Here is a 19,424-nt window from a genome sequence, read left to right on the forward strand (position 1 = left end):
ATAAACAAATACAAAAACCCTTAACAAAATATTAGCCAATCCAGCAATGTATTAAAAAGATAATACAGTATGAACAAGTGAGATTTATCCCACAAATGCAAGGTCATTTAAACATCTGAAAGCCAATCAATATAATTCACCTTACAATGAGAAAAAAAGGAGAAAAAAACATATAATCATTTCAATTTATGCAGAAAAAACACTTGAAAAAATTCAGCATCCACTCAAGGTAATATAACTCAGCAGACTAGAAGTGGAAGGAGACTTCTTCAACCTAACAACATGATACTTACAGTGAAAGACTGAATGCTTTCTACCTAAGATTGGAAACAAAGCAAGGATATCCTCTCACATCATTTCTATTTAATACTGTACTGGATGTCTTAGCTAGTGTAAAACGGGAAGAAAATGAAACAAAAGGCATACAAGTTGAATAAGAAGATGTAAAACCATTTTTAATCCAATTGTCATGATCATTTATGTAGAAAATCCTAAGGAATCTACAAAAAAGTTATAACTAAGAACGAGTTTAAGAGGGTTGCAGGATACATGGTCAATATTTTTAAAATTTATTTCTATATAATCCCAATGAACATTTAAAAAGTATATATCAAAATATTATTTACAATACAAAAATACTTAGGGATAGAAGTAAACAAATAATCTAATTAAATTTGGGCAAAAGATTTGAAGATACACTTCACCAAAGAAGATATGTGGCAAAGAAGCACATGTAAAGATACTTAAGTCCAATAGACACGAGGGAAATGCAAATTAACACCACTACACACTCACTAGAATGGCTAAAATCAAAAAGACCATTAATGTCAAGTGTTAGTGAGGATGTGGGACAACTGGAACTCCTATAAATTGTTGATGTATGTGCTAAATGGTACAATCACTTTAGAAACACTTTCTTCTAAATTTAAACACATACTTAGCATATGGCCCAACTATTGTTTACTCCTAGGTTTCTCCCAAGAGAAATGAAAAAGGTTTCTCCCAAGAGAAATGAAAATACGTGTTCATACAAAGACTTGTACATGAAAGTACACAGTACTTTTAGTCATATTAGCTTAACCTGGAAACAACCCAAATGTCCATCAGCATGTGAAATGATAAAAAAAATTGTGGTATATAATGGAATTCCATATAATGGAATATTACTCAGTAATATAAAGAAAAAAATTATAGATACACACACTCATATGGAATAATATCCCACAGAATAATGCTGAGTGAAAATACCAAGACACAAAAAAGTACCTCCTATATGATCCCATTTCTATGAAATTCTAGGAAAAGCAAATCTAATCAATAATAACTGAAAATAGATCAACACTCATCAGCTTTGAGAGAGGTGGGAATTAACTGCAAACGGCCTTGAGAGAATTTTTTGGGGTGATGGAAATGTTCTATAGGGTCTTGGTTGTGGTGGTAATCATAAGGGGATACACATTTGTGAAAACTCATTGAACTGTGCACTTAAAATAGATGTATTTCATTTCTGTAAACTATGCCTCATTAAATTTGATTTAAAAATCCATCATCACTCTAATTTGAAGAAAGAATACTATCTGGAGTAACAGTTCATTTCAAATGACATGAGATCCAATTTTAGGATGACTAGGCATCTAACAAAGTATCTGACATTTCTTTCCAGCAGTAAATTACCAGTTACCACTTAGGTAAAGTATAAAAATATTGAAATAACTCGTTAAAAGTAACCCCTTTGGGAAAAAGACTCTTTTGAAGAAAATATATTTCTTACAAAATTTCTAAGAGAAAAATCTTACTAGTTTTTTAGAAAGAGTGACAGACATTTACACATACATGTCACCTGTGGTTTTTAAAATTCTATGAGAGGGAGGATGTTAGTTTAATTATCTCTTGTTTAACATTACCACTTACATATTTAACCTTTTCCCAACTTTGCAGGCTCTATGAGGGAACTGTGGGGACACTCCAGGCAGATGGACTACTGTCAATGTCATCATGGAAGGAGTGAGCGTAAGAGCACATGCCATGGCTGGGAAGCTACACGAGTGTAGCACAGCTGGGGAGATGATACCCAAGTCAAAAACAGAGCTTATTAACCACTGCAGTCTTTCAAACTGGAGAATCCATGACCAAATCTGCACTGTTAGAAAGATCACTTGGATGGCACTTGGGATTAGCTGAGGAGTAGGATGGGAAGACTGGAAGACAGAACAGCACAGGTGGAGGGCCTTTGCTTGATCATGATAAAATAGAGAAAGTCTAGATTAGAGCAATGACAGTGAGGCTGAACTGAATTAGATGTTTTTGACAGTATTTAGAAGGCAGAGTTGATGGGATTTGGTCACTGATTAGATATGGCCTTAGTGGGGAGGCAGGGAGAATTCTAGAATGACTTTTGACTTTATGTTCTATGTGAATAATTGTACCATCCACCAAAATGAAGAATACTGAGGAAAAGCAGGTTTGGGGAGAGAGATGATGACTTCATGTCTGCACGTAATGAGTCTGAGGCACTTGTGTACATCCAAGAAAAAGTATCCAGCACACCAGGTGAATATGTGGATGTGGAGTCAGGAGTGGTCTGGGCTAGAGTCAGAGACAGGATAACTAAATTAAAAATATACTTCAATCTGTAAAAAATGAGATAAGAGCTAAAAATGGAACCCTGGAGAGCCCCAACATTTTCACAAGTAGGCAGAAGAGTATAAAGAAGTGATGGAAAGTTGCATTCAAGGTCACAGGAAGCAAGTACAATGAGAGTTCTATGACAGTTGACACGGTCAGCAACCATCAAATGCTGAAAAGTCATCAAGCAACATAAGAGAAATATATGTGTCAAGTATAAAGCCACTGGTGCCTTTCCCAAGAGCAGTTCATGAGAACACTGAAGACATAGAACACAGTGCTCTGAGGAGTAAGAATTGAAGAAGCAGAGAAGACAGTGCTCACTATTATTTCAATTAGTTTGGCTATAAAAGGAAGGTGAACATTTGATTAATAACAAAGGGGAAACAATTTTAAGGAAGAGTTTTGTTGGTTTTTATGGTGTGGCTCGGGCCTACTTATCAATGCTGACATAGCAAGATTAATGGTATGGGGAGGGTGACAAAGTAAAGGTGTCAAAGGGAATGTTACAGGATCCACAGTGGAAGCAGTGGTGGAACTACTCTTGGACAGGAAGCAGGGCTTCTTTTTCACTGAATTGAAAGGGAAAGACTCCAGTCCATATATTTAACAGATGAGTGGTTGGGTGGGTGGGAGGGAGGTGGTAAGGAGTAGATAAACTTAATGAAGTGCCAATTAAAAGGTGAGATCCTATGGTGAGAGGTTAGGAAGCTGACTATGTGAATTTAAAGAGAGCAGTGAAGGTTGGAAAAGGTACTGATGAGACTGGAAGAGCTTTAATATCTCAGTAGCATAATTAGGGCCTCTTTTTAAAATTAATGTCAGTCTATGTATGTGGAAATATGTGATAATTGTCACATAAAGAAATTCTGAATACATATTGCTTTATATAAAACAATATGTCTTGGGTTCCACGTGGGAATATGCCACCTCTAGTTGCCTCTTGAAGAAGACATAATCTTTGAATGCTTCTAATAACAGTGGTGATAGCCTTTTAATGCCCAACACATTTCTGCAATCATTCTAAGGATTAAGAATGGAAGCTCTAGCCTTGAAGCAATTTTCCTTCAACGTTATACTAACTGACCTAATCTAAGAGTGAAACTCCAAAAATCTTAGCATATTGGCATTAGCCACTGCTACGTTTACATATGACAGCTTTCTATTTTAAACTACGATCTATGATCTATCTTTACAATTTTAAATTGTAAGCTACACCTTTCATGTCAAATTTTCCAAAGGCTTGCATAACAAGCATCTGAAAAAAAATCTCATAAATGCTCCCTAGTGGGGAAACTGCACATGCAACTACCTGTTTATATATGCAGTAACTTGAATTATACATGAAAATTCCACATGGATGCCCAGAATCAGCACTGTGTTAATTCAAGAAGTATATTAATTTTTTTGGATGTATTTAGTAGCAGATCATAAGAAAAATCTGTTCTTTAAACTGAGTTTTCTTTAAAAAAATCTGCTAGTTGGAATCTTCTATTTCAAGGAATCTACTCTTCCCAGGAAAAATAATTTGTAATAAATATTAATCTTATAATACATTAAAAATGAAAAAAGCTTTTAAAAATCCTTGGAAATTCCATGTTTAGATCTTTTAAAGAGTCTATAAGACCGTATAATTTCTCTATCCTATAACTTAAAAGTCATATTGAAGACAAAATTTAAATGATAAATGTCAGTTGAAAAGTTATCACCTTTTCATTTGAATGCTTACTTCTATAGAATAATTCTCTTCCAAGAGACTTTCTTGGGGAAAAAGAGGTGACAGCCAACTCATTGCCTAATTGATTTAGGAACAGTGCCCAGGGAGACAGTCCAATTAAGTTTACAAGCTGGCAATTAGCAGGAAGCCCTCTAAATCCCTACAATGAGAGCCTGTTTACTTTAGTAAGAAGGCAAATGTGCTAGAGATAGGAAGAGAAAGCTGTGCTTTTTGCAAAGCTGTTGTGAGTAGGCCCACAGGGAGGGCTGAAGAAAAGCTAGGTGTATGTGGGCAGACAGCCTTCTGTTTGACAGGTAACTGAGTAATTCAGAGGGTGAAAAGGAGAGACTGAGAGAGAGAGACTGAGGAAGAGAGAGAGAGAGGGAGTATGTGTGCGTGTGTGTGTTTTAACAGACATGCAAAACATCAAACATCCACTTTAATTAGTGTTGTGTATGGAGACATACAACTGTTAAACATGTAGTTAGGCAAAGAATAACTGGATTATCTCATAATAAATGAGATTCCAAACATTTTCTTCTTGACAATATTAACATTATGAATAGAATGCATTTTATTATGTGGAAAGAACACAGACCTCACATTATATGCCTTGTATCTTTCAGGTTAATCAAGTCATTTTCACTAGATTTATTTAGTGTGTTCAATTGCAGAGATAAGTAGATCCATTTTTTAAAAAAATAAATTGAAAGCTATTTAACAAACATTACAACATCTTTAAAAATTTAACTTTGTACCATAGAGCCAAATCTTGTAGCAGCGGTCCCCAACCTTTTTGGTACCAGGGACCAGTTTCATCGAAGACAATTTTTCCACAGACTGAGGGGGTGGAGGGGGATGGTTTTGGGATGATTTAAGTGCATTACATTTATTGTGCAGTCAAACCTCTCTGCTAATGATAATCTGTATTTGCAGCTGCTCCCCAGCACTACTAGCACTACCGCCTCAGCTCCACCTCAGATCATGAGGCACTAGATTCTCATAAGGAACATGCAACCTAGATCCCTCACATGTGCGGTTTACAATAGGGTTTGCACTCCTATGAGAATCTAATGCCACCACTGATCTGACAGGAGGTGGAGCTTATGCAGTCATATGAGCCATGGGGAGCAGCTGTAAATACAGATGAAGCTTCACTGGCTCACCCACCGCTCACCTCCTGCTGTGTGGCCCAGTTCCTAACAGGCCACAGTCTGGTACTGGTCCCAGGGGTTGGGGACTGAAGGTGTAAGGGGTTTTAAAATGTATTCACATTTCTATGTTCTCAAGTAGACATAATATACATTAATTAAAATTTGTTTTTTTAAACCTAAGGTTCTCACAAGAATGTTAAACTACAGAAAACTACCTGAAGTGTATCATATATTTCAGGGCATAACTGTTAAAGCAAAACTACAAAAGGCAAATGAATCATCAAAATAAAATTTCACTTCAAGGTCTCTTGGTTGAAATGGATTACATTAACATCATTTTGATATATTGATAAATCCTTTTGAATACTTTTATTCAAAAGGGAAGCAAAAACAAAAAGTTATACAAATATCTTTAGCAATTTCTAAATAAACATCTGTTATTTTAAATTTTAAGATACTTGCCTCACACAATTCCAATCTGGAAAGCAACAAACACCAATAACCTAATTTTTATAGAAAAAGTATTACATTCCTACAACACAGAATTATTCAATGGACATAGTAAGTACTTTTTAAATACTCACATATTCTTGAGTAGGACAGTTTATTTTAGAGAGTATCAAATGTGAAAGTTAAGACTTTTTAAACATCATGACTGACAATTAGTAAAATTTCCAAATTCTTAAATATCTAACATTCCTTTGAAAGTTAGAAAATGATACACAGAACATTTTTAAGAAAACTATATGAAATGTTTGAAAGGCAAACATATTCATGGGAAGACAAATCTACATTCCAAGAATAGTTTTATTGCCTTAATTATGTTAGCATCATAACCACTTTTATTTTCTTACTCACCAACTTCCTTGACTTACCAAGTTTAAACAAAAGCACACCCAAAGGTCCTCTGTCAAACCTGAGGAAGAGGAGGTCACAGATGTCACCACTTTCATGCTTCTGTGAAACAACCTGAGGAGCTATCCACTGCATTTGAACAAGACTGCTGGGAACATCAAAGAACTTATTGAACTGCAGAGTCTCCCTGGGTAAGCGGTCTTCAGCCAAGAGCTGGATGTTAATAGGGGAGAGAGCCATATCAAAAATTTGCAGGTCCCCTTGGTTGCTGCCAACTAGCAGAATGGCGCCACTTGGGTGGCAGCTTATTAATGAAGGCAAAAGTTCAGCCTGAGCTAAGAGAGTCACTCTACGGTGAGTTTCATAAAGAATTACTGAAGAATCTTCACAGCCCAGAATTAGTTTGTCTTCAGTAACATTCCTGCAGCAGCTGATGGCCTTCGATTTTAGTGGTATTCTGGTGACTGACACACACTGGATTTTGTTCCAAACACATTCATAGATGCAGCTGTCAGCCATGGGCTCTTTGTCTACACTAATGGAGCGCTCCACTGTGAACACCTGATAAGGCTGTTTGGTGCCAAAGCAAACATCCAGTGGGTCCCATTCTGTGCGGACAGAACTCAGAACCTGTAAGAAATATACCAAATACATTCAGACAGACCTTGATTTTTCTTCAGCTGTCAGTCATAGGCAGGCATATCACTCCAATTCAGAAACCTATTAAAGACCATCAATTACTACCTTAAACATCAGCAACATATAAGTATATAATAGTACATATAGCAATCTAGCTCATATAGAGCACATATATAAATATATGTAGCACAGCTGTAGGAATTAAACTATAAGATTTAAACTTTAACACTTTGTTTTGGAAAGCCCATAAATCACTTAAATATGTCCCACAATATATAAGAACTAATATGGTCAGGTTTTGGTAAAATAATACGGTTAGCAAACCATCTAAAAAAGTTAGAAGTTAGAAACAATGAATAAAAGACTTTAAACAATTAGTTAATCTGTCTCTACCCATCACCCTTTCAATTCTGAAATTGCTGGGAAATTACTTACCAGAAATATATTTCTAATTAGTAGGTCTGTATAGGCAAAAAAAAAAAACCCAAACATAAAAAACTTCAGAACCCTGTTAACAGTCTTATAGAAATATTTTACTGTCAGAAAGGATATTAAGGATTGCTGAGTAGACAAATGATCAATAGAAATAATACAATGTACTGTTTTTTTAAATTTTTAAAAATTAAGACCTAGTAAATACTGGGTCTTAGAACAACATGGGTTTGAACTGCACGGGTCCACTTGTACTGAATTTTTTTCAACCAAACATGGATTGAAAATACAGTATCCTCAGGATGTAAAACCTGAGTATGTATACAGAGTGTTAGTTTTTGTACTCTGTTCTACAGGGCCCAGTATGTGCAGATTTTGGTGTAGGAGTGGAAGGTGGGGAGGGAGTGTCCTGGAACCAATCTCCTGGATGTACCTATGGATGACTATAATATGATTTGACTGGGATATGATTTGTCAATACTGGTGAATTAAAATTTAAAAAGTATCTTTGGTATAGAAAGGAAAGGCTGCCTACCTATAAGAAACACCAAAGCAGAACATTGAAATAAAACAACAGGCCATTCCCTTTATTCATGTGTAAATGATGACAAGCCAAGAACCAGGAGAATGGTATTAAAGAGGATACTCCAATGCTTACTTTGTCAAAAACCTCAGAGACCTAGAAACATTAAATAATACATATCTACACGTGACAAAATTTTATAGAACTATACACACACAAAAAGGGTGCATGTACAATCTGATGAAATCCAACTAAAGTCTGTACCCGAGTTTAATAGGATTGTACCAAGGTCATTTTCCTGTATTTGACAATGTATTGCAGTAATGTAAGATATTATCGTTGGGAGAAAGTCGGGCGAAAGTACACAAAGAGCATTCACTGTACTATTTTAGCAATTTCTTATGAGTCAAACTATTTTAAAATTAAAAGTTGGGTTTTTGGGTTTTTTTAGAAAAGAACATACAGGTATATTACAGAGTGCTGGACTGGGGAGGGGAAGAGAAGTTGATGAGACTTTTTAAAAAAAAAATCCATACTATACATCATCACCAAATTACTCTTCCTAAATTAAATGCTTTTGCTTTCACCCCCCTGTTCAAACCCTTCAATGGCTACCCACAGACTAATGAGTTAATTTTTTATTCCCTTGCCTGGAATACAAAATCCTATAGGACTTACAATCAACTCCCTCCCTCCCTCATACCCTTTTTCCTGCTCTCATTTTCTTTTTTGTCCAGTAAATATTTGAGTATGAGCTATGTGCCAGGCACTGGTCTGGGGATACAACAATAAGTAAATTCTCTCCCTCAGGGAACATACACTAGTAGGGGAGAAAAAGTAGTATCTTTTCCTCACCCATCACAAGGTTCATAGCTGACATCCCTAAAGCAAAAGACAGATTAACAAGAAAAAAGCATAACAAGTTTAACCAAAGTTTTACATGACATGGAAGCTTTCAGAAATGAAGACCCAAAGACCCAGGGAAAACTGTCTATTTTATGTTGAGGTTTGATGAAGAACGGACAGTCCTGTAGAAGCGTGACTGGACAAAAACCAGGTATGACCTAATGGTACTGAGGCGAACTCAGCAAGGCCTGTTTGTTCAGATTTTTCTCTGTTTCTCTCTGTGTCTTCATTCCTTTCCTCCAGGTATATAGGGCAGGAGACTTGTCACATAAGGGTCTTATGACCTACTTTCAGGGATGGCAGGTCAAAGAATACTTTTCATGGCCTCAGGGAAGAAAATTAGGGGAAGGTCAGGGAAAGATAAAAAGATCAGAGAGATATGTCTGCTTCTTTGGTTTTCTTAGTTTCTTTCAGCTTAAAATAGTATGCCAAGGTGCCATATTTTGGGGTGGCATTTCCTGTATCCCATGACACCCTAATAGCAAACTATAGTAATTAACAAGTAAACATATATAGATATCCTATATACGTACTTCCTAAGTACTATTAAGTAAAATAAAGCAAAGTAAGGGGAGTGTGGAGTGGGGAGGAAGGGTTGTGACATAGAGGTCAGAACAGGCCTCTGTGATAAAGGTGGCCTGAAAGAGGAGTGAGCCATGTGGTCAGGAGGGAGAAGAGAGCTTTAGGCAGAGGAAAGGGGCCCTGAAGTATAAGCCCTATTGGCCAGATCAAGGAGACCAATATGGCTAGAGAAGTGGGAACAAGGCAGAGAGTCTGGGGAATAGGGAATCGGAATTGGGAGGCGGAGGAGAATACTGTATAGTAGCTTGTAGGCCAATAGGTACTCTGACTTTTTCTCTAAATGAGATGAGAAGCTATAAGTTTGGAAGGGGAAATTCTTAATAAGCTGACTTCTTTTAAAGATGCTTCATTCTTGGATTTATTTATACTGAAAATAAAGAGAATGCTTTGTCAATGTAAATGGAAAAACATCCCTAAAATGAACCAAATAAAAACTAAACTATCTGCTCAAAAAAAAATTACACAAGTACAAAATATTGTTGTTAGTTTTGCATCTGTTTATATAGAACATAAAAAGGAAAACTAAGTTTCTTCTATGTTATTGCATGGAGTCTTTCAAAATATAATGTTAAGAACAGACAGAGTCAAGTTTATATGACTCTTATAATGATATGACATTAGCATTAACATCCAAAATACTCATATGTTTAAAGTATTTTATATACTTGGGTTCAGAATTTAATTCCAAATTGGACCTGACTTCCACAAACAACACTGCACATTTTTTAGAAAAGCAAATACAGGTCCTGATCCTTGTTTTGGCAATACAGAATGCTGAGATCTTGAGCAAGATCACCTTTTAGAACTGGAGTTTTTTCATCTGCAAAATAAGGATTTATTCACCTGTGTTTCAGGATTGTTATAAGAATTAAAAATAATGTAACGAACATGCAAAGGACAGAAGAGCCCTCAATAAATAGTGGCCATTACTGTTGTTCCTGAAGAAAAAGCCCTGAATTCTTTGGCAATGATAGTAGATAACTAAAAGAATGAAAAACATTGACACTAAATAAAATCCATATTTGGTTATTTAGAATTTATGGCTGATATTTATATAGTGCAAACTATAAATGTGTAAGATAATTTTAAACATAGCAAAGATGTGGCTTGGAAGTTAATATTAAACTGATTTAATTGATTTATGATATTTAGCAGTGTACTTGGCACATGAAGGTGGCTCAATAAACACTATTCATGGAATACATTCAAAAAAGACATAAATTTCATATTTAATTTCATGAGTACAAATTTATTTTAAATCATACTTATGTGATTTTTAAAGATAACCAATATTATTAAAATGAAAGAAACATTTCTATGTTTCTATAAAATAATGAAAATGTCTATGAAAATAATAAATTTGTATACTGCCCTGATATAGGTTATCATGTACTATAATAAAATAAACAAGAAGCAACAATAAATATGTAGAAGCTGGGCATGGTGGCACACATCTGTAGTCCCAGCTACTCAGAAGGCTGAGGTGGGAGGACTGCTTGAGGCCAGAAGTTTGAGACCAGCCTGGGTGATATAGTGAGGCTCTGTCTCAAAAATATAATAATAAAAAAAGTACATAGATACAGTAAATCTGCACAGGGAAATGTTTATAAAATAATTTGGCTGATACAGCACAAGCCCTTAGTGAAAAAGTTTAGATCAAGAAGAGCAAAATGATACTTGTATATTACTTAAATGTGGTATTAATATTTTAATTTGAAGGAAAAGACTGAAATTTCAATTAGAATTCTGAAGGAAGACATTTTGTATTTAAAAGATAGGGAGAAACAGATAATCATCGATAAAAATGGGCTCAGATAAAATATGGCAATAAAATGCCGCAGAAAAAAATTCCATCATTCTGTTCTAGGAAAATGCTAATGTGATAGACCAAGATAATGAAAATGAAGTACAAACACCTGCATTTTCAGCAGCCTTCTGAAGTTATTTAAGTATTATATATCCTATTGACTGAAGAACTATATGAAAGAAAAAATATGTAAATATATTTTCTAGCTGTAAGACATTCTGTTAGCAGATTCTTGCAAATAAGAAGTTGGAAATACCAAATAGAATTATGTAGTTATTGCAAAATACCTAGAAAAAAATGCAGACTTTTAAAAATCTAAACTTGCACATACTAAGACAGCTCTCATCTTACATTTATGCAGCTAGTGTTTCTCCCCAAATGAACTTAGAATGAAGTACTAGTCAGGAGATGATCAAGGCCAAGATATGATCAAGGAATGAAAAATATGGTGTGTAGTGAAGGGAGAAATGCTAAATGACAATGCCCTGAAGAAAAGCACAACAGAGAGAGAATAATTCAAAAAGGAGATTGTGGTTGGTGACACTTATGTAACCTATCAAGATTAATTTGAAGTCTACTTCCACCTTCCATGAGGCGTGCTCATTGTTATCGCCTACAAACTTCATGATCAAGAATTCCCTTCTCTCATTGAGTTCTTGGTCTTAATCCTGTCTTCAGGTACTTCTCAGACTTGGTGAATTTTGAAATCTATTAACCCTTTAAAGATTCTTAAAATATATATCAGAGGTTTCAGGAACTGGTCATTAGAATTCAAGTGGGAATGCCTATGATAACAAACAGTACAAAGTTCTAACAAAGGCATAGTGAATAGGCAAACAATGAGAAGGGGAAGAACAGCATAGATAATTAAAGGATGAAAAAAATAAAAACTTTTATAAGGCGAAAAATCTGCTGAAAGTCTGAAAATCTAAAGGAAAAGAGCTCTGCTTTAATTTGAAAGCAAGAGGGAGGTAAAAAGAAGAAAAACACAGAAACACAGGCAGTGTGTTAGCTATACTACAGGCTATGTGATGTTAGAAGTGGCAATGAGGGAAGATTGTCTTACAAGAGATGGACGGCCATGACTCAATGTTTTTTGTTGTTGTTGTTTGTTGCTGTTTTTTAAAGAAAACGTATGGTAAAGAAATAAATGGTAAGAACTGAAAAATTGAAGCTAGGAAAGAGTAGAAGAGATAGAGAGTCCTAAAGGTTCTGGAATTTCCCAATTTCAAGGATAAACAGATTGGTAGTATCAATCCTAAAGTAAATTGTTTTAGCCAAGTTTAAATCAATCAGCTTTAAGGTTGATACCAGTTAAAAAACGCATTACTGAGATGATTCATTTTTATTCTTAAAAAAGCTAAATTTGAAAAAGTAGATAGAATTGATTCAACAGTCATCAAAGAAGGAAAAGTACAGAGAATAGAAGGCATGATAAGGCAATATGATTGATACCACCTCTGGAAGATATTTTAAAATTAGGAAAGCACAAAAAACAGAAAAGCAATCACAGCGAGTTAGAGATAGGCTCAAGATTCTCATGTTTCATGTTTCAGTTAGAGAGAGTCTCTATTAAGACTCTTAAGTCACACATATGTAAATCAGGAAAAACATTTAAAGAGTGGCCTTTACTGAAATTGAATAGCTTCACTAGTAGGTAATTTAAAAGATTATGCAGCAACCAAAAGTTCTTAGCTTGTCAGTAGAATTTATTCTGATATCTACATTTCCCTCCTCACTTCATGGAAATTTTTAGGAACAGAAGTTAAAGGTACATTTTATTTTTACTTCTTTGTTATGAAACATTGAAAACACACATAAAAGTAGAGAGAATAATATGATATATGTGAAAACAGCTTTATGAAATACTATCCTTTTGTTTTAATTTTTTTAAAGACATAAAATATCACACATGCATTTGAAGCCTGCCAGATCCCTTTCCCTTCTCTCATTCCTCAGAGGCAACACTACTATGAATTTGGTATTTATTCCTATGTATTACTATTATTTCATCAATCCAGAACAACTCTGTAGAACCCACATTATTTTGAATGTTCTAAATTTTTATGTAAATGTTATTATATTGTGTCATGCTGTAATGTCTTTTTGCTCAACTTATTCTTTTGAGATTTCACATAATCGCATAGCTCTAGTTCAGTCATTTAAACTGCTGTATAGCATTCCACCCTCTGAATGCACCACAAAATATGTTTTCATTTTCCTCTTAATAGACATTTAAATTTTTCCAAATTTCTTTACTATCATAAACAATGATGCTAAGAACACTATTGTACATGTCTCCTTAACGCACATGAGACTGTTCTTCTTAGTGCAGGAGAGTCATCTTCAATCATATTCGTGATTGCTAAATTGCTCTCTACCATAGTTTATTAATTCACTATTCAATAAGTAGTGAATAAGAGTTCCTATTGCTCTACATTTTTACTTATTTAAATATATAAATTAAAAACAAAATAGTAACAATCATTTTCAAATGGATACATCTCTTATTTTTAATAGCTTTCAATGAACTCTGACATTTATATTCAGGATAAATATATAAATGTCTTACAAGCATAAAAAGAAAAGTTTAGGAAGATGTACATATTTACTAGGAAGCATAAGTATTCCCTTATACATTTGGGAAAGTTATAAATTTATATGTTCATATTAATAAAATCCTCCAATCCATAGAACTACTTGTTATAACAGTCAATAAATATATTAAAAACTTATTTCATGAAAGAGTAGGCAAACAGATCAACGGACCAGACTGGAGAGCCCAGACATAGACCCACACAGATACAGTCAATGGATATTTGACAAAGAAGCAAAGGCAATTCAATGGAGAAAGGATAGTCTTTGCAACAAGTAGTGTTGAAACAACTGTACCTTCACATGCAAAAACGTGAATCTAAACATAGACTTTAACCTTTTACAAAAAGTTGTTCAAACTAAAGGTGTTTATCATAACCATGAACACAGAATCCCTGATTCTGGAAAGGTGGTGGTGGTGGTACCATAGATTTTTACCTCTCTAAATCCCCACATAAAACAGACAGTTAGTTCAATTAAATAGCAAAACCAAAAACCCATGGACAACTAGATGAGGATTAAAAGAGAGAGGGCATTTTATGTAATAAATATATGATCCAATAATATAAAATACAACTATTTAAAAATGGAAGGGAGATAAATGAGGAAAACATAGGCAAAATTTTTTTGAATGTTCTCAGTAATTTATACTAATAGTGGTAAAATTAGCATGATTATCTTGAGACTGTCAGGTATGTACTGTGGAATACAGTAAATGAGTAATTATGGGATAGTCTACAATAATTCATCCCCTGTACCCCTACAAGCTAGGATTTTTGATATGGAACATGAGAGGAAATACAAATATAATACAAAAGAGATTAAATTAAATACCCTGAATTTAAGTTAGAAGTATCAACGAACTCTATACGTGTGTGTATGTATATGTATGTGTGTGTATATATATATATATATAATCTCTAACTTTTTCTACTTGAGGAAACCTAAAAACAATGACCAACTCAAAAACAATAACCTAATATCCTTAACACCTTGACTTCGGCTTAAAATACTGTTTTCCATTAAAAGGAAAAATAAAAGTGTCTTGGAGAAATTACTAACTCCAGGTCTGCAGCAGGAAATATACAAGATGAGCATAGAACATGTTGTCATACCAGGTAGCAGAGAAGATATCCAAGACTGGTGAGGTCATAACAAAAAGAGGAGCCAATTTCAAGAGGTTCTCACTGGCCAAAGATAGGACAATCTGAGCTTCCAAAAGGATAACAAATTATAATTTATGAGCCCCATAAAATTAAGTATTTTAAATTCATGAATTAATAATACTATTTAAAAAGTAAAAACTAATTGGTCACCTTCAGAGAGTGGTAGGGAATCAATTAATTCTCTTGAAAATCAGTAAACAGAAAAGAATCAGACATTTATCTTGCTTATCCTATGTGAATACAATATTGGGAAAACAAATAGGAGTTGACTGGAAGTGTCTCTATAAAAGTATCCCAAGTAATAAATGAAAAAGAAACAATATAATTAGAATATTATCATTTTACCATCCTAATGAATTAATAGATCTAGGCACTTAACACCAAAGCTGCTAACATCAAAAAGAGAAACGACAGGCTGGGTGTGGTGGTACAGGCCTATAATCCTAACACTTTGGGAGGCTGAGGTAGGAGGATCACTTGAGTCCAGGAGTTTGAGACCAGCCTGGGCAATAGTGAGACCCCATCTCTACAAAATGTAGAAAAATTAGCCGGACGTGGTGGCAAGCACCTATATCCCGGCTACGTGGGAGGCTGAGGCAGAAGGATTGTTTGAGCATAGGAGTTGGAGGCTGCAGTGAGCTATGATAACTCCATTGCACTCTATCCTGGGCAATAGAGTGAGATGCTCTCTCTCAAAAACAACAAAGAGAGAACCTAAAATTTTGTGCCTCTTGATGAAAGAACAAATCATCCCATACAGTCTTGCCAAAACTGACTACTAACTTGCAGAATTCTCAAAGGACAGAGAAACATGTCAAACCATGTAGGAATATGCAAACAACAAAATCCAGACTATGGGACACTGTAGTGTCAATAGAAAAATTTTAAGGAAAAGAAAGGGATGGATGGAGAACTTATAGATTAAAAGAGATTTAAGATATACATTAAAATGTTTTAAATAGCTAATATTAAACTATGGTTTCTAGGGATGTAGACTCAGGTGATAAAAACTATATGAGGGCCGGGCGCAGTGGCTCACGCCTGTAATCCTAGCACTCTGGGAGGCCGAGGCGGGTGGATTGCTCAAGGTCAGGAGTTCGAGACCAGCCTGAGCAAGAGTGAGACCCCGTCTCTACTAAAAATAGAAAGAAATTATCTGGCCAACTAAAATATATATAGAAAAAATTAGCCCGGCATGGTGGCGCATGCCTGTAGCCCCAGCTACCTGGGAGGCTGAGGCAGGAGGATCGCTTAAGCTCAGGAGTTTGAGGTTGCTGTGAGCTAGGCTGATGCCATGGCACTCACTCGAGCCCAGGCAACAAAGGGAGATTCTGTCTCAAAAAAAAAAAAAAAAACTATATGAGTATACAACAGAGTGATTAAAAGTCATTATAGTGGTTACTTTTGGGGACAGGGAAGGGGTTAGGATTGTGACAGAGCACATGGGGTTACTTTTGGTGTGTGCACAGTTCTATTTCTTGACTTGAGTGGTGGTTCCAGTGGTTTTTTCCTTATTATAGCTCAATAAACTATACATTTATTTTGTGTGGTTTTCTTTGTGTGTTTTATTTTATGATAAAGAGATTTTTTCAAAAACCAGCATCCCTAAAATAGAATATCTTTGTTATTTGGCTGAAAGCTAATACAGTACATGCATTTCTTTGGAAGAGATGTTTCTTAAATATGTTGGCTGTTCAGCTGAATATATTTATAATGTTTTCTGAATGCCTATTTTGTCAAATTATAATATATTAATAGTTGGTCAGATTATTACTTTCCCATTAGTTACTGTTCTTGAAAAATCACTGCAAAAATAGTTTTTAATTCTTATGGGAAAAAATAATCTTTGTAAGGTTATAATTCCCTAAAAATATATTTTATGCAAATATATAAAATATATTACCCTAGCCCTGGCAATATATTTTCAGGTTTAATAGCTCTGCTTATGTATTTTTGATTAATTTGGTAAACAAATTCAGGTGACCTTTTCTGAGTAAGATATCATGAAATTAACACCATACTCAGAAAGTATTATCAAATCCAAACATCTAAAAAGTTAGAATATCTGCTTAAATATAAAAGTAAGGGAAGAATAAGTTTTTGTCATCACATTATTGACAAAGTGAATGAGTAAAATACTAGTTTTAGGAAGATGATAGTAACTTTCCAAAAGGAAATATAAAGACTATGTGGAAATTTAAATGAAAACAACTACCAAATTATTTATGCTAATCCACATATATACAATTAAAAGGCATTTTAATGAATTTACCAATAAAAACTTCTTTTTCTGCACTATTATATATTTTTCAAAAGAAATTTTTTTTCTTAGACTACATAATTCTCTCTGCTCTGTGCTCCTAATTAAGATATAGACTGTTGTTTAGAACTCTGTGGTATGAAATTAGACCAGCAGTTTTCTAATATCCATAAAATAAATTTTAAAATGTTTCCCCTCTGAAAGGCAGATAATTCAGTCACAGAGAGCTTATTTCTATGTTTCTTGGTTTTGTTTTGTTTTTTAGGTGCTTGGTAAGCCAATTTTCTACTTAGAATCTACTGTTAAAACTCTCATTTCATTCAGTATGTGGGCTTTCTCCTTTCCATGGTCTGTTAATGCAAAAAAAGATGGCTTAAAAAAAATTTTTTTTTAATTTGCTATAAAGCAGTGGTTCTCAATTTGGATGCACACGAGAATCACCTAGGGAACTCGTAAAAGATTACTGATGCTCCCTTCCCTCCAGAGATTTTGATGTAACTGGTCTGGGTGGGCCCCTTTTTAAAAGCTCTGCAGGTGATTGTAATGTGTTGCCAAAGCTAGGAACTATTGCTCTAGGATCCTGCCACTGTTCAAATATAAGCTTATTATCTTTTCTAACTGAACCTGGATGGGAAATGCTTTTTAAAAATTCTACGGTTTAGTAGATCCAAAAATTAAATTTCTTCTCTACAAGGCAGCTATTTTTTTAGTTTGAATTTTAGGGTTAAAGAGCACATTGTATCTTTATTCTGATAATTAGTTCAAGAAGTCCCTTGGCTGCTAGTGAAAAAAAATTTAAAGGGATATACCTGAATACTACTTTAATAGACTGGTGGTTTTAGTTCATGATAGTCTAAAAAAATCTTTTACACTTCATAGTTAAAGATTATGTCTTCACACACACAAAAAGAAAAATAATCACTGCCCTAGACATTTTTTCCAAAAGATGTTCACCTTTTGTGCATTGAATTTCACATGAGGTTCTGAAAAAGAAAACTTTACAAATTTTTCCAACAAGTTAATATTGATAGAACAACTAAAAGTGCCAAATCCTAAAAGAAAAGCTCTTGTCAAAAAATTAATTATATATCTTAATATATAGGGATCAAAGGACCAAAAAGGGGGACATTATGTAATCAGTGGTGAATAAAAAATCATGTGCAAATATCATATGCAACTTTATAAAAGTATATTCAAATACATAAAATGGATAATTTTCTAGAAATACAAATTATGGAAAACAAAAAGAAAAAACAAAATTTCCAAAAAACAAAAAAACCTTTAAAAATGGAATCAGTAATGAAACATCTATCCTCCTTGAAAGACACCACACCCAGGCAATTTTATAGGTAAGTATTACCAAACTTTCAAGTATCAGATAATTTCTTTTGGTACTGTTTCAGAGAGGAAAAAAAGTAAAACCTAGCCAAATCACTCTGACATCAAACCTAGAAAGGATAAGAAAAGAAAGTAAAATTGTGCACCAATCTCGTATTTGAGCACATTGTGAAGCCTCTTCAATCTTCTCTCCTTAACATCTCTCTAAATAGAATCAATCACCACTCCCCACTGGCTCCCACTATAGCTTACCCATACTTGACCCACAGCACCATTACCACTTTAATGACTTACACATTTTCCTACTTGTCTCTCATTGGTAGACACTAAGGTCTTTGCAGGCAGGGACAGTTTCTTACTCATACCCCCCGGTATGAAATACAGTGCTTACTCCATGGTCATGCTCAATAGTTGCTGAATGACATGGCTATTTCAGGTAGAAATACCATTAATGTGTACATCCAGGAGGGAAATAATGAGTTAGTGTGTAAATTCATTTGGCTAGAACATAGGTTTATATAAGTAAATAACACTGGAAAGGTGGGTCGAGGTCAGTCAGGGTGGGTTTCCCAGTGCTGAGGCTGAGTTTGGTTTTAGCATCTCCTGAAGACTTTTGAGCAGGCAATGCTAAATCATATCTGTGCTTCAAGATCCAGATAAGCACTTTTTAGAGATCTCAGGGGCCTGGAGGTGACCTACCTGGATTAAATCCATCCTTTTAAAAATAAAAAAACTAAAGCTAGACAGGGTAGATCTACCCAAGGCCACAGAACATAAAATTAGCTAGAAGTAGATAGAACTTAGAGGAAGTAAACTTGATTAAGG

General features: G+C 34.6%; 1 protein-coding gene across 4 annotated transcripts in view; it reads right to left on the minus strand.

The window, feature by feature from the left end:
• Positions 1-19,424, minus strand: part of LOC123636962 (WD repeat containing planar cell polarity effector) — a 316,119-nt gene that overhangs the window by 175,851 nt on the left and 120,844 nt on the right. For all 4 annotated transcript variants that reach the window (XM_045549710.1, XM_045549713.1, XM_045549709.1 and 1 more), the window contains exon 10: positions 6,372-6,981. In XM_045549710.1, coding sequence (XP_045405666.1) covers positions 6,372-6,981 — 610 coding nt within the window. The remainder of the gene's footprint in view (positions 1-6,371; positions 6,982-19,424) is intronic.

The sequence above is a fragment of the Lemur catta genome, chromosome 4, assembly GCF_020740605.2.
Source record: "Lemur catta isolate mLemCat1 chromosome 4, mLemCat1.pri, whole genome shotgun sequence".
NCBI lineage: Eukaryota > Metazoa > Chordata > Mammalia > Primates > Lemuridae > Lemur > Lemur catta.